General features: G+C 44.8%; 1 protein-coding gene across 1 annotated transcript in view; it reads right to left on the minus strand.

Annotated features, from left to right (window-relative positions):
* Positions 1-2,400: 2,400 nt before the first annotated feature.
* The window catches only part of tbx4 (T-box transcription factor 4), a gene marked incomplete at both ends in the record, with an annotated part of 59,459 nt that continues 34,166 nt past the window's right edge, over positions 2,401-27,693 (minus strand). Inside the window, 6 exons of the mRNA XM_084338856.1 lie at positions 2,401-3,017; positions 3,454-3,686; positions 3,923-4,011; positions 5,162-5,314; positions 17,106-17,253; positions 24,805-24,924. Coding sequence (XP_084194982.1) covers positions 2,401-3,017; positions 3,454-3,686; positions 3,923-4,011; positions 5,162-5,314; positions 17,106-17,253; positions 24,805-24,924 — 1,360 coding nt within the window. The remainder of the gene's footprint in view (positions 3,018-3,453; positions 3,687-3,922; positions 4,012-5,161; positions 5,315-17,105; positions 17,254-24,804; positions 24,925-27,693) is intronic.

Consider the following 27,693-nt stretch of genomic DNA (forward strand, 5'->3'; position numbering starts at 1 on the left):
TCTTTGGATAAATCTCTTTTTACATGATGCATTTGGCTAACGAGACAGTTATTGGTTATTTTGTTCAGCTTGTTGATGCATTACACTCTAGGGGAACTACCCCTTTAAAACATTTAACATTCAGTTTTATAATAACAGCGATGTAGTCTGTTATGATTTACTTACACTCTAAACACATGTACTTAAGCATTCTTGTGTACATATATATATATATATATATATATATATATATATATATATATATATATATATATATATATATATATATTAATATTAAAATGATACATATTTTAATAGACCTTGTTCTTAGGGGGGTCGTGGTTTACCATACAATTTGATATACTGATACTACTTTTGCTATTCAACTAACTTCAGTAGTCAAAGTAATTTTGATGTACATATAACATACATAGCCCTCCTTACTGGAACAGACCGGTAACTCCTTAAGGATCAAATATAACCAACAATAGGAGGTATGAAAATGTTTATTGGTGTGCAAAAAGAAAAATGTCAAATATTCAAAAATGTATTCCAATCCTTAACATGAAATAAAGGGATAATGCAGAGTCTCTCACCGGCCCTCCCTCCTCGTCCACGAGAGTCCAGCCTGAGCCACCCGGACCCTCGGGTCACTCTGAGCCTCACCCTCAGGTCACTCTGCCATGTCGCTCCTCGCCCACTCGGGCTGTTTCACATTTGTGAGAGTCTTGTGAGGGTTTTTTCCGACGTTCAGGGACTTGGGATTTGTGTGCCGCTCTCTGTTCCTCGGGTTAACGACGGTTCTCTAAGCTCCCATCTGGCTCTTTGCTGTTTCCCGCTTCACCAGGAAGGCTGTTTGGAGCGGCGGGGCTGGAGCCAGAGCGCTACACGCTGCTAACCACCCCGGCCGTGGCTTAAAGTCTTTGGCTAACACTGTGGCCTTCTCTCAGAAGGATGGACGCTAAGATCACGCAACACCACCACGAGCGAATAATGGGATGAGAGCTGCTCAGTTTCCAACTCCACATGAACGGCTCCCCCAGGACCTTTTTTTATCCTGTCGGTGGGGGGGGGGGGGGGGGGGGGGGGGGCACAGACACCTCTGATCATACAACTTTATAAATACCAGAGTCTCTGGTTTGAGGGGAGGCCGACATATGAACTGAACCCAACATGTGTATTATCCACCCTTGACTGATTATGATTATGAAAGGGAATGTCACTCTGGCTCTGGTGTTGATGAACGCACATGGAAACGACAGACGGTGTTGCTTTAAAAAGCCCTGGTGGTGGAGGGTCTGCCGTTTGACAGCTCTCTTTCTTTACTGTATTCTCTGTTTTATATCGTTTATAATTATTATATGTTGCTATAATAAGGTGTAGGGTACATGTTGTGAGTAAACCTGGCGAGTCCCGCCCTCCTAAAAAAAAACATACAAACATACTCAAAGGCATTCTGTTCTGTCCCACCCGAATAGGTTGATGTACACCTGCTATGGACAATTCTATACGCCTACGTTTCATTCCTGCCATGAAGAATAAAGCAAGACGCTTCCGAGTTTAGCTCCGCCCCTCTGCCTGAGTTTAGCCCCGCCCCTCTGCCTGAGCGCATGTCCAATCAGCTGTGGAACGTCTTGACAGGTGTGTGCACTGGAGTCATTAACCACCGGGGCGTCTCCGCTTACAAACCGTAACGTCGCACCCGATAATTCACCACGTCCACTTCTCCCTCTACAGCTGTGTCTCTTAAATTGTCACAAGTAATATTTCACTTTTGAAGCAAGTTTGAAAAAAAAATAAAAAATCGTCTTTTGGTTCTCTCCTTTCTCGGAGACAAAGGCTGGAGTCTCCGGGGCCAAACCCAGAGGGTTGACAGCCCTGCTCCTCGTGACCGCGGCGCTCTCGTAGTGCGTCTCCCAGCCTGACTCTGTGTTTCTGTACACACACCGTGGGAGAGACTTTGACCATGTGTCGTTTTTTGGCTGGTATCTTTAAAAACCTCTGCACATACAAAAAAAACATTATACAAAACATAAATGTCTCTCCCTGCACTGTTGATACAAAATAATATCTTCCTCTGTGTGTGGAGCGTTTTTGGCACACTATTTTCATCCTATATTTATACCCTAGATTTTAAATGAATTATTCACATGGCACGCACACTGGAAGCCGGCATCTGAAATACTACTCATCATCAGCACAGACAGCGCCGCACATCACATGATGCTCCTCCGACCAGGACTCCTAGGTTTAAACGTTGCAGCGTATCCTGGCGAACATGCGGTACTACTTTCTGCACCACCTCATCCTAAAGTCTTATGGCTTCTGAGAGCAACTTGGCAAAAGTCATCATGGCCGTATTTCAAAGTAATCTCATGACCGGCGGCTCGGGGGACCGGGGAGAGCGGGCGGTGTTCCGCATTAGCTGTCGGTCCAGTGGGTCCCCACACCGTTCAGCCCCATCTGGTACTGGTAGGCGGGGTCCCGGACGGACATAGTGCTTTGCGCGGGATCGGCGGAGAACTCCCTGTGAGGTCGCAGTGGCGAGCCGGGCTTCCTGTGGTACAGGGGGGGGTGGGCCGCTCTGTCTCTGGGCCCCGGGAGGTGAGGGGAGGACGAGGAGGAGGACGACAGGGGCGCGCCGGGGAGCCCCCGCTGGACCGGGCTGTAGGCCCCCAGGTCGGCCTGCGGCGGGCGCGGCACCACGGAGGTGACGGTGGCGGTGCTGGTGAAGTGCGCGGTGAAGGGCTGGTAGGGCGCGGCCTCCACGCTGTAGCGCGGGTACGGCTGCATGGGCGCCCACATGTTCAGCGGGGGGGGGTTCAGGTCGTCCACCGCGTCCCCCCCCGGGCCAGGCTCCGCCTCCATGCCGCTGTACATGCAGGCGTCCCGGGAGGAGATGGCCTCGCCGCAGTACGGGTGGGACAGCAGGGGGGGCTCGTAGGGGGGCGCGGGGCGGAAGTAGTGCTCCTCCGGGGCCGCGGGCGCCGTCTCCAGGTAGGGCCGCTTGCACCCCAGCTCCAGGTGCCGGGTGTTGTCTGCAGATACACACAGACAAGTTCAAGTGTTGTTTTATTTGTCACATTATAAGGTACATGGTTCTGTATGAGCCTCCTAAGATTGTGCTTCATACAGTAAAACAAGTAAAAAGAATAAAGACCAAACACTATACAAAATATACAAAACTAAAGTGCAAACAAAATGTAAAAATTAGGTAGAGATGTAGTGCAAATCTTTTAGTAATAAATATATCAAATATGGTGTAGTGTTAAGTGTCTAAAGTGAATGTTTAAAATGAGTGTGTGCATCTGGATGTCTGTGCAGTGAATGTAGAATGGATGGGTTAGTGTTGCAAAGAGTCATTGGTAACATAAGCATGCTGTTCTTGAACCCCCCTGTATATACGGCCATCATCACCATCGTCATCACAATAGTTAACATGCTAAGAGATGCTTGTGTCGGATGGAGACGTACCTCTGTGTTTGAAACAGTGGTAGAGGAGGCCCGGGTCTCTGCTCTGAGGGAAGTGGCTAGAGAGCGGGTCCTGGGGGTCGGTCAGGGGGACCCCGCTGTCGTACTGGTAGTGGGAGAGGACCTGGGGGTGGCCCGCCAGGACCCCGGGGCCCAGCTTCCCCCCCGCCAGGTGGCTGTGTGACGGGATCAGCCTCTGGCGCATCAGGTTCTTGGAAATCACGGGATAGTCTTTCCTGCACGTCGACGACGAGGAGCGGGGAAACAAAACGGAGTTACCTCGCTGTGCCGTAGCTACACGTTTATTCTCCTGGCAGAGTTTTTCTATCCACAGGTGCATGACACAAATACATTTTTAAAAAGCGAACTGGAGGAGGTCGTAAACTTCCCAAGATGGATTTACTGTGCCAACAGGTTATGTCAAACAAGGATCCTTTTAACTGTAATGAGAAGCATGCTTTAGTAAACGTACCCGTGCAGCCTGGAGACGCGCAGATCCCCCTCCTCGCTGCCCCGGAACCCCTTGGCAAACGGGTTGTTTTCTATTTTCAGCTGAGTAATCTGGGAAAAATTACATTACAATCAAGCTTTTATGTCGGTCGATTAGTGTTAATTGTAATGGTCATGATTGGGGGGGGGGGGGGTCGGGTTTTATTGATGTCAACGTTTCACTTGGGGATTTGAGCGTAAAGGACGGAATATACAGCGGCCCTCGTGTATTTCTGATGCTCGATTCTTCTCTCGCACCGTTGTGTTCTCTTGGTTGGTGCTCGCTCGCTAGATAGCCCCAGTGTATAATAAATCACTGAAGGGGTTGAGTTTTATGAAGGGTATGTCATTGTAAGTTATAAATATGAGCCTTTTCAGTGCCACACTATAGAAGATTAACCCTTTCACTACCACACTACAGCCGGTTAACAGTTTAGCGTAGTAGTGAAAGGGTTAACCTTCTGTAGTGTGGTAGTGGAAGGGTTATCCTGTTCTATTACAAGGAAACTATAAGGAAGGGTCATCATGTCAGAATACCAGCGTTCTATAACAAGGAAACTAAGGAAGGGTCATGATGTCAGAATACCAGCGTTCTATTACAAGGAAACTAAGGAAGGGTCATGATGTCAGAATACCAGCGTTCTATTACAAGGAAACTATAAGGAAGGGTCATGACGTCAGAATACCAGCGTTCTATAACAAGGAAACTATAAAAGAAGGAAGGGTCATCACGTCAGAATACCAGCATTCTATGCTCTGCTTGGTGCTAGACTTTGGTGTCAGTTTTATTGCAGCCTGTATTAAAATGAATCAATAAATGTATCAAATAATCAACCAATATATCAAACGTTAGCTAGCTAACAATGCCACAAATTGCAGATGATTCTGGCAAACAAGATGTAACCTGTTTAAATGACGGCTGATCCCATTCAACTCAATGTTGGGTGAGCTGAAGGTTTCCACACTTGGCACCAATGTGCGTTCACACACGCTACACGGTGACGTGATGACCCTTCCATCTTTTATGTTGTCCTTGCAACAAAGTGGCCCTTTAAGAAAACACTCTAGTATTATCATAGTAATATTAGGAAAACAATAAACTTTGCTCACACATGGAACCTAAAGGGGAAATAAATTAACTCCACTTCATATCCTCTCTTTCTTTCTCTCTCTCACTCACACATTAGAGTTGTATTCTGTATAAAGGATTACTTCACGTTACCTTATGGTTCTGATAAGAGGTCACAGAGATGAAGGCCGTCTCGTGGAAGACGTGGGTGCAGTAGGCCGTGTTCTTGGAGCCGAAGGCGTTGTTTTCGTCTGCCTTGACGATGTGTAGTCTGGGCTGGTACTTGTGCATAGAGTTGAGGATGATCTGTGGAGGAGAAAGAAGACATCAGTCCAGAGACTCCAGACACATGAGGTTGTAGCGCGACACATGAGGTGAACTCACCTTTACTGCGGACACTTTAGAGCTGTTGTCTAAGCGCCATGTTCCAAGTAATTTTTCCCTAACGGGAACAGGTGTGTGGTTTAACCTCCCGACGGGGACCGGTACCGGTCCCAAAATGACATCATGTCATAAATCAATATCCCCAGAATGTTCTACAAGAATATCGTTTTTTTTGGTCAAACGTATTCAAGTATAAACATCATAACCATATCACTACAGCGTTTATAATGTATATTATCATCAATATGTTAGTTTAGGAATAGGTTAAAGTGTTATTAGATAGATTTTTTTTTCGAAATGTCTGATTATTTCGTGAGAGGCGACCATTTTGGAAAACCTTGAATCATGGGAATTGTAGTATTTTTTGTTGCCATTTTGTAGCGGACATCCATAGCTCTGGATCTGCATTGGAATTTTTCAAAACTACACTTCCTGAAAGGATCTATGGGGTTCAAGGTTCATAGCATTTTTTTAATAACTCCTATTATTCGGGATAATATACCACAAAACCTAACGTTATTGACAAATATTGAAACGCAGTCAGTTTCTCTTCCCTATTGTTAGCATGCAGCAACAATTAGATCTGAAATTAGTTTCAAAACGGTTGCACCGTGGTGAAAATAAAAAAGTACAGTAGATTACAGTAGATTTCATTATCTGTTCTTATGCATGCCTGGTGATACTAAATCCAAATTGAATTCGACCATTTGAAAGATAATATATGTATATATATAAATGTGCGAATTGGCTATAATAAGGTAATTTATAAGCCTGCTATTCTATATTATTTTTTTGTAGTCAAATCTTTTTTATTTAAAATTTTCAAACATGAAACAACACAACTCACAACACAATAATAACAATAATACATAAAAAGACATCCAAAAACATCAACTAACACAACAATGATTAGACAATAAATTAGACAGTTTATACATTTAACATCCCAAGCCCCCTCCCTCACCAACCATCGCAGCCACGATCCCCAACCCTCGAGAGCCCGAGTCCGGCACCCCAGCGAGTCAGAGCATCATGCCTCTTTAACACCCCGACCCGCCGAGGGCCGGAAACCAAGGCCCCCCCCCCCACCCCGAGCATGTGACCCTCCGACACAATCAAAGGGGCCCAGAACACATACATAACCAGTTAAAATAAGTTGTCACAAAGTATAAGGAAAATAAAACATTTACTATAAAATGGGCTTCCTGAGCCCCCTCCATCTCCAGGCCCGGCAGCCACGAACCCCAACCCCGGAGGACCCGGAGTCCGGCGCCCCTGTGGGCCAAAGCATCACGGCTCTTTAATGCCTCGACCAGCAGAGCCCCCGAACCACGGCCCCCCCCAGTCCGAGCCCACGACCACCAGACCCACAGCCAAAGGGGGCCCAGAAAATATACATAATTAAAATTACAAGAAAAAACTAAAAGAAAAAACAAGTGGACAATGGCACTCGCTCGCTCTTCACCCCCCACTCACCCCAGGACCTCAACGTGAGTTAAATACATAATATATAATAGATTATCTAGCAATTGAACATTATATGCGCTCTTTAAGTTTTGCAACCGCTGCCAACCAGATAGCAATATTCACTTCGTTAACCCCTAAAACTCGTGCAGTGGATATCTCCAGATATATCACATCGAGGTAGGTAAGAATCCATACCTTCGGGCATAGCTTGTCTGGGTGTATCCATCGTGAGTGAAAGTCAAGTTAGACCGCGCTCACAATAATTGACACTGGGTGCTGCAATCCCAAAGATATAAGTAGAAAAAAGCAGGAAGCCGGACCAGCACTCTCAGGTTTCGACAATTTGAATCGCAGCCGGATACAACAGACATGTTTCAGAACAGGTGTTCCTTCTTCAGTGTTAATGGCTAGCTGTATCCATCGTGAGGCAATAAATTTTTTTGGCGGCTGTGAGGCCGGCTAGAATGAGTCTCTTCACATGTGTAGAGGTCGGTAATTGAGAAACCTCATTCAATAATAATACAGAAGGTAGGACAGGTATAGTCAGAGAGAAAATATCTGATAGCTGGGTGGTAATCTCTTCCCAAAAAAGCTCAACAGGGGGCGGTCGGGTGGCGTAGCGGAAATTGCGCTCATCACCAATGCAAGAGGCTGCGGTCTCGACTCCCGGAGTCAGCATTGCCCTGCGGCTTGGGCCGGTCGTCATACTAACTCGTTTGGCTGAGTTAGGGGGAGGGAAGTCGTGGGTGGTAATCTGGCGTTGTGGACAGCGATGCCTACAGGTCAGGTCTGGGCGCCTGCTCAGCGAAAGGCAGGAAATGGCGAAGGCAGCGTGACCTCCCACGCGTTACGCTTCACCAATGAGAGTCCGCGCTGTCAGGTCAAAAAAGAGCCACTGGCTGTCTCCACATGTGTCGGAGGAAGCATGTGGTGGACTTCAGGGTTCCCTTGTACCGACCAGTAGGAGGAACATGCGCACAACAACCAGGTAGGGGAGGGGCGGAATTGGCATAACGACTAAATTGGGATGGGGAGATAAATAGAAAAATCAGGCGGAGAAAAAGAGGATACAAAATTAAATAAAAAGCTCAACAGGAGGACATTCCCACTCCCAGTACATATGCATAAATGTTCTGATGGCACCGTTTGGACATACGGTACATCGAGAGTCAGGTCTGAGACCCATTAGATTGAATCGTCTAGGGGTCAAATAAGTCCTATGAATACAATTTTGATTAATCTGTTGGTGATCTGGACTGCGTGAGGACAGCCGGATATTTTCCCAGACTGCATCCCAATCAAAAGCAATTTTTATTTTTTTTATTATTGATCTTTTTCCCCCTCCATTTTCCTCCGATTTTCTCCCATCCCAATGTTAGTCGTTATGCCAATTCCCAATCCCCTTCCTGGTCGCTGCGCACTTACCCCCCACAGTCGGTCTGGGAGAGTGGAGGCTATCACGTGCTTCCTCCGACACACGTCCAGCCAATCAACCGCTTCTTTTCACCTGGCAGCGCGGATTCTCATTGAGAGGGCGTAGCGTGTGGAAGGATCACACTATCCCACTCAAGTCCTATCCGCGCTTAGCAGGCGCCCCGACCGAACTGTAGGAGTCGCTGTTTACAACGACCCGGACCCACCCCGCCAGCTTCTCCCACCCTCTAATACTGCCAATTGTATTAGTGTGAACGGCCAGCCAAGCTGGTGACAACCCCGGAGCTGTGAGCTGGATTCGAACAGGCAAATCTAGCCGCTCCGGGGTTTGGTGACGAACGCAATCTCCGTTACGCCACCTGACCGCCCTAATCAAAAGCTATTCTATATTCTATAAAAATATTTCAAATTGCATTGGTCCGGGCGGCTACATGGTGCAGTGGGCAAGGCGCTCACCACGAATACTGGAGACTGGGCTCGAACAGGTTCGCCTCCCTGTTCGAGCCCAGCGCTCCACATTGCTTTCAGTTTAGCTGGTCGTCCGCACTAATACACATTGGCAGTATTAGGGGGAGGGAAACTGATGGGTGGGGATCGGGCGTTGTGGACAGCGACTCCTACAGGTCGGTTGGTGTGCCTGCGCAGTAGAATCAGGAAGGGGCGGGGCCCCTCCAAAGCCCAGACCCCTGACGCTGAAAGATCGAGCCGTGCAGGTGGAAAGATGCGACTGCTGTTACCTCGAGTATCGGAGGGGACTCGTGCTATGTATGACTTAGTCCACATTGCAGCCGGCTTGTGGGAGGCAAGAAACAGCGTTCAAAGACAAGGGAGGGTTGAATTGGATGATACGAAAATTGGGATGGGAGAAAAATAGAAAATGGGAGAAAAAGTGGATAAAAAAAAGAAATTGCATTGGTCCGGATGGGAGAATTCACCTTGTACCTTGGACCTTGTAGGAGTGGAGCAATATTCCATTTACTTAGGTATGAATTTCAGAAAATAGGCTCTGGGCTTAAGAGGTTAATAATAATAATAACTTTGTTTTATATAGCGCCTTTCATAAGACCCAAGGTTGCTTTACATTTGAATGGACCGCTTGAGTTGCTCAGGTTTTCCACATAGCTCTTTTGATAGTTTGCTAATACTTGGTGTGCTAACAGTACCCGTTTCTTCCTCTCAGTCGCCAAGTGATGAAAGAAGGCCTCTTTCTCACCAATTGCCAGGTGGTTGGAGAATGAATGTGTTTGAAAAGTAATCTCGCAAATGTAAAATGTGTGAACTTCATTCATTCTTCATTTGAATATCAAGTTCTTGGCTGCCAGACGAAAGCAAAATCTGCAACAGCTCTGCAAAATTCCATACAAAACTAGAACGGTGTATAATAGTGTGTAATCGTATATTACTGTATAATAGTGTGATATAGTATATTACTGTGTAATAGTGTGTAATATACTATATCACACTATTACACAGTATTACAATATCACACTATTACACGTTATTACACTATCACACTATTATACTAGTACACACTTAAACATGGGGGTGTGGTTAACCTAGACCAATGAAATATGTTCACTATAGCATCTCCGTGTTGTAAACAGAAGGCAGAGCGCTCAGTACCTGAGGCCCTGAGCAGAGAACCTGTGTCGTATCATCTTCTCTTGTTCAACAGGTGAAGCGTCATACTGAATATCTATTTCAATGGACAATGATAGGAATTCATTCAAATAAAATTAAATGTATTTGTGTAGCCCGAAATCACCAACGAATTGCCCCCATGGGCTTCACAGATCAAGAGGAAACATCACAATAGATCCACAACAAAATCCACAATTTAGCAAAAGGTCAGCCTATGTGCAATGTTTCATCCAAACCGGCCCTGTGGGACACATGCGACCGAACGCATTATCCCCCCCACAGGCGTCTCCTGGTGGAGAGAGAAATTTGGCCTTTTAAGGCGGTATTGCTGCTATCAATTACCTCTGCGAAAATGGACAGTTCCTCAGAGCCCCCGGCCTCCATCACACTTGACTTGGAATGCAAGTGTACCAGTCAGCATGTGTTGAGTGCACTCAGCGTTTAGCCTGTTTGGGTGGAGGCAGGTCAGCCCGCTGGCTCCAGTCTGCTCGCTGCAGCCCCAGTCATGTGCTCGGCCAAGCGTTCGCAGCGCTGGACCAGGGTCATCACTAGCCCGGCTCTGTCGGGGGCGATAAGCATCAAGCTCTCTGCCTCGCCTCCCCTCTCCGCCTCGCCTCCCCTTTCCACCTCCCAGGCACACTCAGCCTACTAGCGAGCCTGAAAAAGCCCCACTCCTCCAGGGGGCTCTCAGAGAGAGGTGAAGGCTACGGAGGCTCAGATTGAACCCTGCGTGGCCCTGTTGCTGAGGCTGGAGAGAGAGATAAGCTGCTGGTTGGAGGCTCTCCAGTGACCTTTGTCTGGTCTGCTGTCTGCCTGGTGTCTGGGCTGACGGCAGCCTCTTTGGCTGCCTGATTACATTGGTCAGCAAAGCCTTGGATCAATTAAGAACTGAAGCAGGCTCTCTCTTTCATCTGACCTCACCCCCTATGTTCAATATATGAGCCATTTAGACGTGAATGTTGGGTGTTTGGGTTTGATCTTATCTGTTTGAGTCCTTAAATCAGTGCTGTATGCAAATATAGGCTCTGTATTCAAATCAAACATTCCAATGGCGCTAACCAACCCATAGATGATTTGAAGAGGGTAACGTTCAAAAACCTAGTATTCTTCAGATCAAGATCACTGTCTGAACAGCGCATTAGAAACCCAGGCAGGCGTGGGAGGCCCTGTGTCTCAACCACCAGTAGCAGAGGGAGGGGGGGGGGGGCTGTATCTACACCAACAGTAGCAGGGGGGGGGGGGGTGTCCTGTATCTACACCAACAGTAGCAGGCATGCATTAAAGCGTTCCGTCTCCAGACGGATTTCAGTATTTTTTATTTTTTTTTCCGTCAATTTGATTTGGAGTCTGACGGAATTGGCTACCTGGTATTAGAGTTGTTCCGATACCGATACTAGTATCGGAAATGCCGCCGATACTGCCTAAAATGCTAGTATCGGTATCGGCGAGTACACGTACATTCTAGCCTCCGATCCCATGATGTAATTTATCTCCTGCCGAGTCCTGCGGAGAGTGAGGATTATAAAATGAACATGTTTTAAAGTGTGATGCTGTGTCATTTTAACAGCAGATACTTTCTTAAATTCCATTGTCCCCGACAGTGCGGTGTGACGGGGAGCTCGGACGGGAATCGGGATGTGTTTGGCTGGTGTTATGATAGCATTAGCTGGAAAGATAGCTAGTTGGAACAACATCCGCTTTTAACGTTACATCAAATCAGATGATCGCCTGTCCTTTCTCCAGGACCTAACACTGTCCGTGACCGTCTATCAACAATAATGCACCCATGGTGAATTGTATTTAAGTTAAGCAGCTACGGACTAGCGTTAGCTGACTATTACTAACGTTATCTTAATGTCGATGCGGGAAGGCGAGCTAGGTCAGTTAGCTTAGCTTGATAACGTTACCGTGTCTAAAGTTGGTGCTATTCACATAATCCAGCAATAATGGCTGCAGACCTGCAAGCAAAGTACAGCAAGTGCCAAAGGATAAGAGTCTGAGGCGGAGTTTCAAAAGAGAATGTTGAATATTTATTTTGCATCAAAAATCACAACATGACCGTTCTATCTCCCACTAGCTTACAGACTGAATAGGGTATATCTGCAGAGCCACTGAGTAGCGAGTGCAACACCGTTTAATGTCCGTGTGGATCATTGGAGTAGGGTATATCTGCAGTGCTGCAGCCCATACTCATTGATTAATGATACTAATACAAATCTATACAATCACCTGTTGTTGAATAAATACCATACGTTCTAGTTATTACTAAAAAACAGTATAACAGTATCTGAAAAAAAAAAAAAAAGTATAATTTATATAATTTTTTTTTTAATTTTTTTTTTATGCACTGGTATCGGATAAATATCGGTATCGGCCGATACCCAAAGCTTAGGTATCGGAATCGGATCGGAAAGGGAAAAATGGTATCGGAACATCTCTACCTGGTATAATATGTTTGTAGATGCGTAGGGCATTTTGACCATTCTAACCAATCAAATGTGAGCTTGACGCACACACGCTGCTCACAGTGCCCTCCCCCTCACAGACCTGTCTTGTCACAGACCCGTATCATTTGCACCGAAGATAGCAAGCGTGCAGGTCCTCTGTACAAATCGGTGTGATTGGCTGAGACTGTATTTTGTACGGTTGGCTGCCTGGCTGTTGTGGATTTGGATAGCCAGCTAGCAGCTAACATCAACTCAATGTCAACACTATGTTGACACTCTGAGCGAGTTTGCCGACAGCAATGTAACAAACAATATGGTCCGTGCGGAACCATTATCCCCAACACATAGTTATTAGCTAACGTCAGCATAATAACGATAATGGAAGGAGTAAGCCGGCCACTAAAAAGAAAACACACGCAGTGTTCTCAGACGAAAAGGATGAGCGGCACCACCCAACAAAAGAAAGTTACGAGAGGATGGAAGTTTGAAGATAGCAGTGTTTCAAGAGACTGGCTAGGCTACAGTATGATGCGGGGGCTGTAGACGGTGGTGAGTTGTTAACTTGTTCCGTGTTCCGCAACTATGTCAAAAAGAAAAACAGAAATAACACATTTGTCATTGTCGTGTTACTTCACAGTACAAATATGTGAGTCCTCTGCTGTGGTTGTGAGTATCCTTTATTAGCTTAACTCCGTAGCAACATCACAGGTGTATCTGTAGACGGTCTCCTCCCCACTGTATATTCTCTCCCCACCGTATGTATATTTTTTCTCCCACCCACCCTAATGTACATAATCTCTGTTAGGATATATGGGTAACGGTACTGTATATTTGCATATCGTATATGTCACAAATGTAACATTACTATATACCTGTCCTGTAGTATGTCATGTATGTCCCTATGCCATAAATGTTGTGTATGTCATAAATGTCACTATGAATTGAAAATGGGGGACCTTGATGTAAACAAGACAAACGTCTTTCTCTGGTCTGCATCCCCTTAACAATTGTGTGTATTGAGCCGTACTGTATTGTACCCATTCTGCAATCTGTTAAATATTGATTGATTGTTATAACATATTGCAGAATCGGTACAATACAGTACATCTCAATACACACAATTGTTAAGGGGTTGCAGTTGCAGACCAGAGAAAGACTTTCCTCTTGTTTACATCAGGGTCCCCCATTTTCAATTCATCATAACATATATGACATACTTGACATACAGATAGATAATACTGCTACATCTATACATTTATGACATACCAGATTTACAAATACAGTATTGTTTGTGATACAATAAGAGTCTAAAAAAGAGTATATACATTTGACGAAGAAACTGTACATTGGATGGGGGGGGGGGGGACAGTACATTGGAGGTGGTTGGGGGGGGGGGGGGGGGGGGGTTGGGTAGGCTGGGTGAGGGGGGTAACTGTACATTGGATTATCGACGAAACCGAAACAAGTAGGCTTCCTTAAAACGCCAACGCTATTAAGAAGAAATACAGTGGAGGTTAAAATAAGAATATGACTTGGCCTGAAAAAAAGTTCAGTCAGGAGATTTTTTTTTGCTTTAATCCTTTGCTTTTAGTCTCCTCTCCATCCCCACTACCAACCTGCGCACTTCTGTGTTGCCGCCCCCACCCTCTGGAACTCCCTCCCTCCAGACATCCGCAACACTACATCCCTGGACTCCTTCAAAGCACAACTCAAATCTCTTCACCAAATGTATTAATGACTTTGCCTGACTTCCCATTTTCTTTACCCAATTGTTCCTCTGATTTCCTTCTCCTTAGTTTGTCCTCCTCCTCTGTTAAAGGAAAACTCTAACATTTTGGGAAATTAGCTTATTTGGCATCTACCCTGGAGTTAGACAAGAAGATACATACATTTTTCTTCTCTGTGCATACAGTAGGAGTAGGAAGACACGCACCGTTAGCCTAGCTTAGCGTCAGTCACTGGAAGTAGGTTCCTCCATTAGCCTAGTTCCAAACGTCTTCCTACTCCTACTGCATGCACAGAGAAGAAAAAGGTATGCATCTTCTTGTCTAACTTCAGGGTTCCCAAAATGTTGGAGTGTTAAGATACATACCCTTTTCTTCTCTGTGCATGCAGTAGGAGTAGGAAGACACGCACCGTTAGCCTAGCTTAGCGTCAGTCACTGGAAGTAGGTTCCTCCATTAGCCTAGTTCCCAACATCTTCCTACTCCTACTGCATGCACAGAGAAGAAAAAGGTATGTATCTTCTTGTCTAACTCCAGGGTAGATGGCAAATAAGCTAATTTCCCAAAATGTTGGAGTTTTCCTTTAAGCGCCTGAAAGGCGCTATATAAATTTAAGAAATTATTATTTATTTATTGTGAATCATATCGCAATTACAACATCAGTCAAGGCAACGATTATCATTCCCTCTAATATTGTGAATCAGTGAAAAGAATCCGCAATTAGATATTTTTTCCAAATCGCTCAGCTCTGCCCCACGTTGCTGGTCAATGAATTCCAGATTGGGGCTTTAGGCAAATGAACCACAGATGAAGTTAACGTCATTTTCTACCACTTGCCTACAACGCAGGATGACGGAGCTGTTCTCATGGTGCTGTTGTTCTCATGGTGCTGTTGTTCTCATGGCCAGTTAGTTACTTGTTTGTCCTGGAGGACGGGTGTGCGGTTAACCCTTTCACTACCACAATACAGAAGGTTAACCATTTCACTACCACACTACAGAAGGTTAACCCTTTCACTGCCACACTACAGACGGTTAACCCTTCACTACCACACTACAGAAGGTTAACCCTTTCACTACCACACTACAGAAGGTTAACCCCTTCACTGCCACACTACAGAAGGTTAACCCTTTCACTACCACACTACAGATGGTTAACCCTCTCACTACCACACTACAGAAGGTTAACCCTTTCACTACCACACTACAGAAAGTTAACGAAAGAGTGATTCACAGACAGATCATTGCATGGACAGGACGTGTCGTTGGACATGGCATACTTTGATTGAAACTGATCCTGGAGCAGTGGCCTTGAGTCTCCCCCCAAAAGATGCACATTCTGTTTGGTTTTTGGAAGTGGTTTTGCCTACAAACGACATCATTGTTTACCAAACGGTAAAGGGGTCTTATCAGGTCACAGCTGAAGTGTTTACACAGGATTATTCAATTTGGAGTGGAGCTCAGTCAATCCTATTAACAGATCACCAGGCTTGCATGTAAATGTAATCATTGTTAGTTATCCAGATGACTTTGTACCCCCCGCTGTTTGGTGCTATACACCCATAGTTACATTATCATCTGGTTGGTATTATACACCCATAGTTACATTATCATCTGTTTGGTGCTATACACCCATAGTTACATTATCATCTATGTGGCGCTACAATATACATCCATAGTTACATTATCATATGTTTGCTGCTATACACCCATAGTTACATTATCATCTGTTTGGTGCTACAATATACATCCATAGTTACATTATCATCTGGTTGGTGCTACAATATACACCCATAGTTGCATTATCATCTGGTTGGTGCTACAATATACACCCATAGTTACATTATCATCTATGTGGCGCTACAATATACATCCATAGTTACATTATCATCTATGTGGCGCTACAATATACACCCATAGTTACATTATCATCTATGTGGCGCTACAATATACACCCATAGTTACATTATCATCTGGTTGGTGCTACAATATACACCCATAGTTACATTATCATCTATGTGGCGCTACAATATACACCCATAGTTACATTATCATCTATGTGGCGCTACAATATACATCCATAGTTACATTATCATCTATGTGGCGCTACAATATACACCCATAGTTACATTATCATCTATGTGGCGCTACAATATACACCCATAGTTACATTATCATCTATGTGGCGCTACAATATACACCCATAGTTACATTATCATCTGGTTGGTGCTACAATATACACCCATAGTTACATTATCATCTATGTGGCGCTACAATATACACCCATAGTTACATTATCATCTATGTGGCGCTACAATATACATCCATAGTTACATTATCATCTATGTGGCGCTACAATATACACCCATAGTTACATTATCATCTATGTGGCGCTACAATATACACCCATAGTTACATTATCATCTATGTGGCGCTACAATATACACCCATAGTTACATTATCATCTGTGTAGTGCTACAATATACACCCATAGTTACATTATCATCTATGTGGTGCTACAATATACACCCATAGTTACATTATCATCTATGTGGTGCTACAATATACACCCATAGTTACATTATCATCTGGTTGGTGCTACAGTATACTGTACATCCATAGTTACATTATCATCTGTTTAGTGCTACAGTATACTGTACATCCATAGTTACATTATCATCTGTTTGGTGTTTGATTATTGCTTCCATGTCTAGGAAGATATATTTTATTTGTATTTTTTTAATTTATTTCGTTTTTGTTATTTTTTATTATTACAAATGTGTGTGTTTGTTTTATGGTTGAAATGTCAGAGATAAATAAAGATCAAATCAAATACATCCATACTGTAGTTACATTATCATCTGTTTGGTGCTATACATCCATACTGTAGTTACATTATCATCTGTTTGGTGCTATACATCCATACTGTAGTTACATTATCATCTGTTTGATGCTATACATCCATAGTTCTGCAGAACCTCTGCATGGTGGGTACACTCACGTGGCCAAAGGGGTCCAGGTGGTTGTTGGTCAGCTTGAGCTTCTGAAACGACACCAGCTGCCTCATCCAGTGAGCTCCAGTAGCAGGAGAGTCGGGGTGAACATACAGCCTGCCTGGCATCGCTGGCTCTGCCTTACCTGCCACCATCCTGGAGAGAGAGAGGGGGGAGAGAGAGTCAGTGTGAACATACAGCCTGCCTGGCATCACTGGCTCTGCCTTACCTGCCACCATCCTGGAGAGAGAGAGGGGGGAGAGAGAGTCAGTGTGAACATACAGCCTGCCTGGCATCGCTGGCTCTGCCTTACCTGCCACCATCCTGGAGAGAGAGAGGGGGGAGAGAGAGTCAGTGTGAACATACAGCCTGCCTGGCATCGCTGGCTCTGCCTTACCTGCCACCATCCTGGAGAGAGAGAGGGGGGAGAGAGAGTCAGTGTGAACATACAGCCTGCCTGGCATCGCTGGCTCTGCCTTACCTGCCACCATCCTGGAGAGAGAGAGGGGGGAGAGAGAGTCAGTGTGAACATACAGCCTGCCTGGCATCGCTGGCTCTGCCTTACCTGCCACCATCCTGGAGAGAGAGAGGGGGGAGAGAGAGTCAGTATGAACATACAGCCTGCCTGGCATCGCTGGCTCTGCCTTACCTGCCACCATCCTGGAGAGAGAGAGAGGGGGCAGAGAGAGTCAGTGTGAACATACAGCCTGCCTGGCATCGCTGGCTCTGCCTTACCTGCCACCATCCTGGAGAGAGAGGGGGGGAGAAATTGAGAGAGGGGGAGGGGAAGGGAGAAAGTGAGAGAACACATGGGATAGAGAGGGAGAGAGAGAAATCCAGATAGAGAGAGGGAAAGTGAGATGGAGAGAGGGAGGGAGAGAGAGAACGTGAGATAGTGAGAGTGAGCAGCTGCACTTTGGTAATATGTCTCTGCTCTGATCCAACATGGCTGTCTGATCCAATCAGAACCTGATCTCAGCCTCTAGACAGCGTGTCCTCAGCGCTCCTCCAACACCAGTCACACCCATCACTGGAGATTCAGCCCCACTGCTATTAAACTATCAGAAGGAAATGATGATAACATTATAATAAAACGAAGGCATCTCTCTTCTTTTTTATTTTTTATTTTTTTTATTATCTTTTTCCCCCTCCTTTTTCCGATTTTTCTCCCATCCCACTGTTTAGTCGTTATGCCAATTCCCAACCCCCTTCCTGGTTGTTGCGCACTCCCCCCTACTGTTGGTCCGGGAGGCCGGAGACTGTCACATGCTTTCCTCCGACGCATGTGCAGCCAGCCTGACAGCACGGACTCTCACTGGGAGAGTGTAACGTGTGGAAGGTCACACTACCTCCCTCCAGATCCTACCCTCGCTGTGCAGGCGCCCCGACCGAACTGTAGGAGTTGCTGTCCACAACGCCCAGGACCCACCCATCAGCTTTCCCACCCCTAATACTGCCAATTGTGTTAGTATGAACGACCAGCCAAGCTGATAGCAACGCCGAGAGCTGGATTCGAACCCAGCATCTCCAGCGTTGATGGCGAGCACCTTGCCCACTACACCACCTAGCCGCCCCTCCCGGTATTCTTGACCTCTCAAAATACATACCCACCACCACTACTACCACCACCACATCACCATCACCACTACTACTACCACCACCACCACTACCATCACCATCATCACTACTACCACCACCACCACCACTACCATCACCATCATCACTACTACCACCACCACCATCACTACCACCACCACTAAATGAAGGCATCTCCCGGTCTTCTTGCCCTATCAAAATACACACAAGGCCCATATTTAGAATTAATCCTCGAATTATAATTGTCTGCAATTGGCTCTGTGTTTTGGAACCAGAACAGTGACTGGGTCTGAGATTGGAATCAGATCTGATATATATTCCCCTCAACACACGCACACACAGACAGAAAAAGTCCCGGCGGTGACACGGCCCTTTGCTCTCACGCGACGACGCTGAGGCTCACTGATTGCCTTCCAAGTGTCCCTCATAGCCAGAGCACATGTAGGATAACGATGCCGGGTGCCGGTGGCCACAGCCCTCGCGGTAACGGTCCCCTCGGCCTGGAGCTCCCTCTCAGTCGCTGTAACATCACTGCTAATTACGCTGTTCCAAGGTGTCGCTGACGAACGCCAGAACCCACAATTCCAGGCAATCCCACAAGATCGGCAACAAATGGCTGTAAAACAGCCAGCGTCTCTCCGAGAGAAGCCCAGGGCTCTGTGGAGCTTTTCTTGGCAGGGCTTGTCTCTCTCTCTCTCTCTCTCTCTCTCTCTCTCTCTCTCTCTCTCTCTCTGCAGATGGATACGGTTGTTCTTTGCATGGTGCCAGGGCGGAGGCTAGCGGTGCCAGCGTGGCTTAGGGTCAGCCAGTGGGCAGTGGGCACAACCCAGCTGTTTCCAGGACGCTACTCCTTGCCCTGCGGTCATGAACTGGCTGCTAAAAACGATCCACAGTCATTCCTTGGCACCCACAGCCTTATCTGCTCTCACAGAGCATTTTAAATATGCCCGCTATTAAGCACAGACTTGATAAGAACAGAGAGAGGCACTCAGACTTACTTAGCACCTACTTAAAAGGTAGCTAGCGACGAGGGGAGGTGTGTTTTTGTTCCCTGCCTGACGCGCTGGCGTTGTTTCCCCATAACACTCCACTCCAGAAGAATGAAGGTAATTAGAAAACAGGTGGAGTTTTCTGAATGTGTCTCTAATGACGTGGTCTGGCTGCACTGTGTGTGGATAGGAACTGCCTGCTCTAGCTCTAATCTCTCCGGTTAGCACCAATCCTTGCTAACAGCAAAAGATGCTTTGCATTGTGGGACAGATGCTCAATATTTTATGTCATCATTGATGAGGGAAGCTGTATTTAATAAAGTCTTTCATTATGGTCCTTTAATGTGATGTGAGCAATGAAAATAACACAAACCCATTGTTTTTTAGCTGGACCCAGTCAGCCAGCCTACAACAGTGAATGTCCCTAATTGACTGACTGACTGACATTGTTGAAACACGCATGTTTAGTTTAGTTTATTCGGATCCCCATTAGCCATTGCCACAGGCATAGGCTACTATTACTCGGGTCCACACAAATCAATACAATACAATTAATACAATACAATACACCTCAATAACACATACAAATATTATATAATAACATATCTAAGTCCACCAATCACACATACCCATCTACTCAATCATGTTTCAAGACATATATGTTCACTTAAAGCACAACAATACATCTCAATACAATATACAAATATAAAATCTAAGTTCAACAATCACACATACCCATCTTCTCAATCACCCACTATGTTTACTTAAAGGGGAACTATCTTATAAATGGCCTTTTTGAGTGTTTAGCATTGTTTCCTAGCTATATGAACTTATATTAATATGATCTATGTCTCAAAATTCTCATATTGGCGCATTCTTCCAATTCTCCTCTCACAATATTCACCCTCACTGAACTGAGTCGTTTGAAAATGTGCCTATATGTGATGTCATATAGTCACTGCTGCATGTTAATGTTGGGACGTTCCGCAGTGGTTTAGGTGGCACCTGCAGCCCAGACTCAAAACAGCTCGAGATCTTGAGGTAGAAAAATGCTGTTTTTGAGGACTTGATTAGAAATACAAAACAATGAATAAAAAAAATATATATATTACAGAGGTGTTCCATAGACTCACAGGAATTGTGTAAAAGTGCCCAAATAGTGAAAGAAATAGTAAAATAGTTCCCCTTTAACTGACAGTACCACTCTTATATGATTTTTAAGGTGTTTTTTAAATGTCTGTTTGTCTTCAACCATAGTCAGTGCAGGTGGTAAGGAATTCCATGCAGTCATGGGCCGGCTCTATACATCACAGTTATTTTCATTGCATTTGTTCTTGGCATCTTTACAGTACATCTTTCCATTGACACATGCCTGGTGGAGTAACTGTGTCTGTTGATTGTGAATTGTATCTCATCATATAGACAAGCAGGTTTTTTGTTCTTATATATATTTCTAAAAAACATGCATGTGTGTCGTGGCCGGGTCCGGCTTAGAGCTTTGATTTGCCTGAACCCGTTTGGGACCTACCTGACCCGCCGGATTCAGGCCGGGCTGGAACTTCTCTAAATCCCCCCGGCCTTGAATTGGGTCGGGTTCGCGCCAATTCCCCATTTTTGTTGTTTGTTTTTTAAAGAGACTTTGTAAGATATAAAGTATGTTACTAGTGACTTGATCCAAGTTTTCTGAAACTGCTTAATGCAACTCTCTATAAAAAAAAAGCTATAAAAAATATATGTTTTGACTAAATATAAATACTGCCCAATTATAAGACATTGAAACAGGATAACTAGGGTTTTAATAGTGGAAATGCATGTTTTTAAATCAGGCTTGGCCCCAAAACCGCTGCCATGGTTCTGGCTGGGACAGAACCAGCATGGGTTCATGTAGGGGTCATGTAGGGTCCATGTAGGGTTCATGTAGGGTCCATGTAGGGGTCATGTAGGGTCCATGTAGGGTCCATGTAGGGGTCATGTAGGGTCCATGTAGGGGTCATGTAGGGTCAGTAGGACTGAAGGCCTGTGGAGAGCCACACTCCATCACTAGAGCACTGACCCAGAGCATCATGGCCTTCTGCCCTTTTATTCAGATGTCATTAACCCTTTCATTACCACACTACAGAAGGTTTACCCTTTCACTACCACACTACAGACGGTTAACCGTGTGGTAGTGAAAGGTTAACCTTCTGTAGTGTGGTTGTGAAAGGGTTAACCTTCTGTAGTGTGGCAGTGAACGGGTTAACCCTTTGGTAGTGTGGTAATGAAAGGGTTATATGTGTGTGTGTGTGTGTATTGTATATAAATGTATATTAAATAGCATTTGTTACAAAGTCTGTAATTGCAGCACATCCACGGGTCAATTGGCAAGCTGGTGCTAAATCAGCTTAAGGAGATGAAGACAGACAAGCCGGATTCCAAGAAATGGATTCTAAGAAATGACGTGATTCCCTGAACACATCATCGAGTACCAAGGGGCCACTTCAGCTTCAAGCAGGTGGGCTACTCGAATATATTAGCTAAGTTTGGGACCTAATAATAATAATAATAATAATATAATAATAATAATAATAATAATAATAATAATAATAATAATAATAATAATAATAATAATAATAATAATAATAATAATACATAATTATGCTTCTTAGCAGACTTCTTAGCTTAACATAACAGACCGACAGTAAGTTTGGGGGAACTAATGGGATAACTGGGGTTGCAACAAAAGTACAACTAGGGCTAAAAACACAATGAAATAAAATAATAATAATAATAATAATAAATAATATATCCTTCTTAGCAGACTTCTTAGCTTAACATCCCAGGGAACTAATGGGATAACTGGGGATGATGTTTGCTCCTGACAAGAGTCTCAAAGTCTGGGGTGATGGTAGACAAAGCAACTCTGAGGTCATGCTCAATGTCCAATCTGTTCCTCTGCTTTGTCTTCAGCTGGACCAGAGCTGAGAAGCCACTTTCACAAAGATAGGTAGTGCAAAAAAAAACGATACCGATATTTTCCGATATCACATTTGTATGCCGATATCAGCCGATAATATCGGTAGGCCGATAATATCGGACATCCCTAATAATAACACTAACAATAACAATAATGACAGTAGAATCACAAAAATAATTAATACAGAAAAGATGTCAGCGTCTTTGGGTTCTTGAAAAGCGCTTTATAAATAAAATGTATTATAATTATAGAACCTAAAAATTTAAACAAATTATATTACCACAGACACCACAAAAGACATTTCCTCCCCCACTCCCCCACCCCCAGGACCCCCAGACCCCCCAGGACCAACACCCCGATCCCGCTCAGCCGCTTTATCCAGCATGTCTACTTGGGCTATAACACACTTGCAATTAACTGAACTACATCTGCATTCTTACGTGGACTATTACTTTGCCTCAAGCAGCCACAGACTCACAGGAGCAGAGCCTTCAGTTTGTCATCAACAGTAGCCTGTAATCTACTGCTCACTGCAGTCGGCTTTCCTCAGCATCTCACACTACTGGACAACATGCCTACAGGCTCATCCACTCTACCAATGTTGACTAAATGAAAATGTTTTATGGGATGTCAGCACAGAAGCTACTATTAATGCTTCCCTACATGGTTATGTTAAATCTGGCTTTACTTTGTCTGTGCACTTTATTTTGTAAAGGTGTATTTCATTAAAAGTAACCAAATTCAAATTGTATATATCCTATCACCTTGTTATTTTTGCATTGCATCTTTCACATCCTCGCTCACTTACGTAAAATGTAATCAAAGTAACAGTACTTTTACTTAAGAATGATATTGTACTTTCCCACCTCTGATCAACAGATCAATGATGTATTCACAGCGTGGGTCTGGATCATGACCTGTGTCTGACCTGTCCGTTCCTCTCTCTCTACTGTATGTCTTACTTCACTGTGTTTATATAACTAGGAGTCACAGACTACTGGCACTAGAGACACTAGAGACAGCAAAGTGCAATAATAATATACAATGTACAGGTGATTAAACTGGGTATAACATATATAGATTAGTACTACTGAGTGTAGTGCTAATCAGATGTATGTACAGAGTTGTAGTATAATATGTACAGTGATACAGGTGTACATATGATATAAGACACTACGGTAGTAAGTCATACTGGCCAGCAGCGTAACTAGTAAGAGTAGGATATGTACAGATCTACAGATATGTAAAAGGTCTTTGGCAGGTAAATACAGACCGGTATGGATTGCTATATGTGGTGAGAATAAAAAAAAAAAATTGATCCACTTCTTCTCCCATTTTCTATATTTTCTCCCATCCCAATTTCGTATCATCCAATTCAACCCTCCCCTGTCACGAACGCTGTTTCTTGCCTCCCACAAGCCGGTTGCAATGTGGACTAAGTCATACATAGCACAAGTCCCCTCCAGTACTTGAGGTAACAGCAGTCGCATCTTTTCACCTGCGCAGCTCGATCTCTGAGTGGCGAGGAGTAACGCGTGGGAGGCTCACGCTGCCCCCGACACTTCCTGATTCTACTGCGCAGGCGCACCAACCGACCTGTAGGAGTCGCTGTCCACAACGCCCGATCCCCACCCATCAGTTTCCCACCCCCTAATACGGCCAATGTGTATTAGTATGAACGACCAGCTAAACTGAAAGCAATGTGGAGTGCTGGGCTCGAACAGGCAAGCCCAGCGTCTCCGTCATTCGTGGCGAGGGCCTTGCCCACTACGCCACGTAGCCGCCCTGTGGTGAGAATAAATATATATATATGGTATATCCAGCAGTCATACATGCTATCATACAGAGCTACGGGTTATATGCAGGTGTATAAGTAGGTATATTGAGGGGTTATATGCAAGTATATTCATATATATATATATATATATATATATATATATATATATATATATATATATATATATATATATATGCAGTAAATATACTAATATAAATGTAAATATAAATATGGGTATATCCAGCAGTCATACATGCTATCATACAGACATCGTCATTAGTAGGTAGGAAATAAGGTTAGATGTCTAAAATGCAGCAGAATGAACCTTTAGGTGGCTCGGTTGACGAGAGGGTGAGCAGCAGCACAGTGTCATCCAGGTCGTCTCAACTCACCACTTGTTGTCGCAGAACTTGTAGCGGTGGTCGTCGGCCGGGACGATGTCTGTGAGGAGGATGTACTTGGTTTTAGGATTCATCCCCGCGACCTTGACCTTGTAGCTCGGGAACATCCTCCTGCAGGAGAGAGAGGGAGGGAAGAGGGGGGTGATAAATACTCTCACTGGACTTTTATACATGAACCCTTTCACTGCCACACTGCAGAAGGTTGACCCTTTCACTACCACACTGCAGAAGGTTAATCCTTTCACTACCACACTACAGAAGGTTAACCCTTTCACTACCACACTACAGAAGGTTAACCCTTTCACTACCACACTACAGACGGTTAACCCTTTCACTACCACACTACAGACGGTTAACCTGTGGTAGTGAAAGGTGAATCTTCTGTAGTGTGGTAGTGAAAGGGTTAAACAACATCAGATTCCCCTCTGGGAGCTGAGGTACGAGACACAGATCAGCTCAGCTGGATTGACTTAGAGAAGTGGTCACCTGTTCCTCATTCATTCTTTTTATGTTATTAACCGAAGCTCCATAAGTAAAAATAAAATCAGGGTTTTCCTTAATGTGCAACACCTGCCTTACAAATTGGAATAGATTTTTTTATCTAATATAAATTAACGAGATCTTTTGAGAATGATGTTATGCGTTTATTGAAGACGGCGTCTGCGAGAGAGATTCTCTAACGATTTCTCAAGGAGAAAGTATAAGTGGTCTGCGTGAGGTTCTAGTCAGGATGAGTGGTCTGCGTGAGGTTCTAGTCAGGATGAGTGGTCTGCGTGAGGTTCTAGTCAGGATGAGTGGTCTGTGTGAGGTTCTAGTCAGTATAAGTGGTCTGTGTGAGGTTCTAGTCAGGATGAGTGGTCTGTGTGAGGTTCTAGTCAGGATGAGTGGTCTGTGTGAGGTTCTAGTCAGGATGAGTGGTCTGCGTGAGGTTCTAGTCAGGATGAGTGGTCTGTGTGAGGTTCTAGTCAGGATGAGTGGTCTGCGTGAGGTTCTAGTCAGGATGAGTGGTCTGCGTGAGGTTCTAGTCAGTATAAGTGGTCTGCGTGAGGTTCTAGTCAGGATGAGTGGTCTGTGTGAGGTTCTAGTCAGGATGAGTGGTCTGCGTGAGGTTCTAGTCAGGATGAGTGGTCTGTCTGAGGTTCTAGTCAGGATGAGTGGTCTGTGTGGGGTTCTAGTCAGGATGAGTGGTCTGCGTGAGGTTCTAGTCAGTATAAGTGGTCTGCGTGAGGTTCTAGTCAGGATGAGTGGTCTGCGTGAGGTTCTAGTCAGTATAAGTGGTCTGCGTGAGGTTCTAGTCAGGATGAGTGGTCTGCGTGAGGTTCTAGTCAGGATGAGTGGTCTGTGTGAGGTTCTAGTCAGGATGAGTGGTCTGTGTGAGGTTCTAGTCAGTATAAGTGGTCTGCGTGAGGTTCTAGTCAGTATAAGTGGTCTGTGTGAGGTTCTAGTCAGGATGAGTGGTCTGTGTGAGGTTCTAGTCAGGATGAGTGGTCTGCGTGAGGTTCTAGTCAGTATAAGTGGTCTGCGTGAGGTTCTAGTCAGGATGAGTGGTCTGCGTGAGGTTCTAGTCAGGATGAGTGGTCTGTGTGAGGTTCTAGTCAGGATGAGTGGTCTGTGTGAGGTTCTAGTCAGTATAAGTGGTCTGCGTGAGGTTCTAGTCAGTATAAGTGGTCTGTGTGAGGTTCTAGTCAGGATGAGTGGTCTGCGTGAGGTTCTAGTCAGTATAAGTGGTCTGTGTGAGGTTCTAGTCAGGATGAGTGGTCTGCGTGAGATTCTAGTCAGGAGAAAGTAGCGTTGTCACGTGAGCAGATGAACTGAGTACAGCTCAGCTGTGTCCTCGTGGGATTGGGATGAGCGAGGGTCTAGAGAGAGAGAGAGAGCAGCAGGGATTGGGATGAGCGAGGGTCTAGAGAGAGAAAGAGATCAGCAGGGATTGGGATGAGCGAGGGTCTAGAGAGAGAGATCAGCAGGGATTGGGATGAGCGAAGGTCTAGAGAGAGAGAGAGAGAGATCAGCAGGGATTGGGATGAGCGAGGGTCTAGAGAGAGAGATCAGCAGGGATTGGGATGAGCGAGGGTCTAGAGAGAGAGAGAGATCAGCAGGGATTGGGATGAGCGAGGGTCTAGAGCAGACCTGGGCATTGTACGGCCCGCGGGATGATTCTGACTGGCCCGCGAAAGATTACATGACAATAATTTTTTTTTTTTTTTTTTATATATATTTATTATTATTATTATTATTTTTTTTTTCATGTCAACGTTCACACGCACAATATACACTTACCTAGGATTTGACTTGATTCAACAACAAAGCAGTCGGGGCAAGCCGAAAACGGTAGAAAGTGTGGTTATTTGAAGTTTGGATTTTTTTTTTCACAACTGAGGTAGGTAGATTACATTTTTAGAGACTAAAGTACAGAAAAAAGGTACCGTTGGGTACCGGTATCGATTCACAGGTACCGGTACCGTATCGGTTCAAATGTGAACGGTACCCATCCCTACTGAACACACAACTGCAGGGCAAGGGCATTTTTGCTCATGAAATGCATAGCCATGTGAAAGCCTTCATGACAAAGTTGCAATTAATTTCAAGGCAACTAGGCAGCAACAATCTCAAACACATGAAAACCCTGAAAGAAGTCAAACCATCAGCTGATCACCGGCACAGGTACTCATCCATGTTGGGAGCACTGCATGATGAATTTTCAAGGCGTTTTCAAGATTTCAAAAAGGTTGAGGATGAAATGCAGCTGGTTTCCTCTCCCTTTACCTGCAGTGTTGATAGTTGTTCAGCTTGAACTCATTGACCTGCAGTCTGATTCACTACTGAAAGAGCACTTTAAGTCAGCATCACTGCTAGAGTTCTACTCTGCTCTCAAGGAGG

This window comes from Notolepis coatsorum, assembly GCF_963971535.1.
Source record: "Notolepis coatsorum genome assembly, contig: SCAFFOLD_293, whole genome shotgun sequence".
Classification (NCBI taxonomy): Eukaryota; Metazoa; Chordata; class Actinopteri; order Aulopiformes; family Paralepididae; genus Notolepis; species Notolepis coatsorum.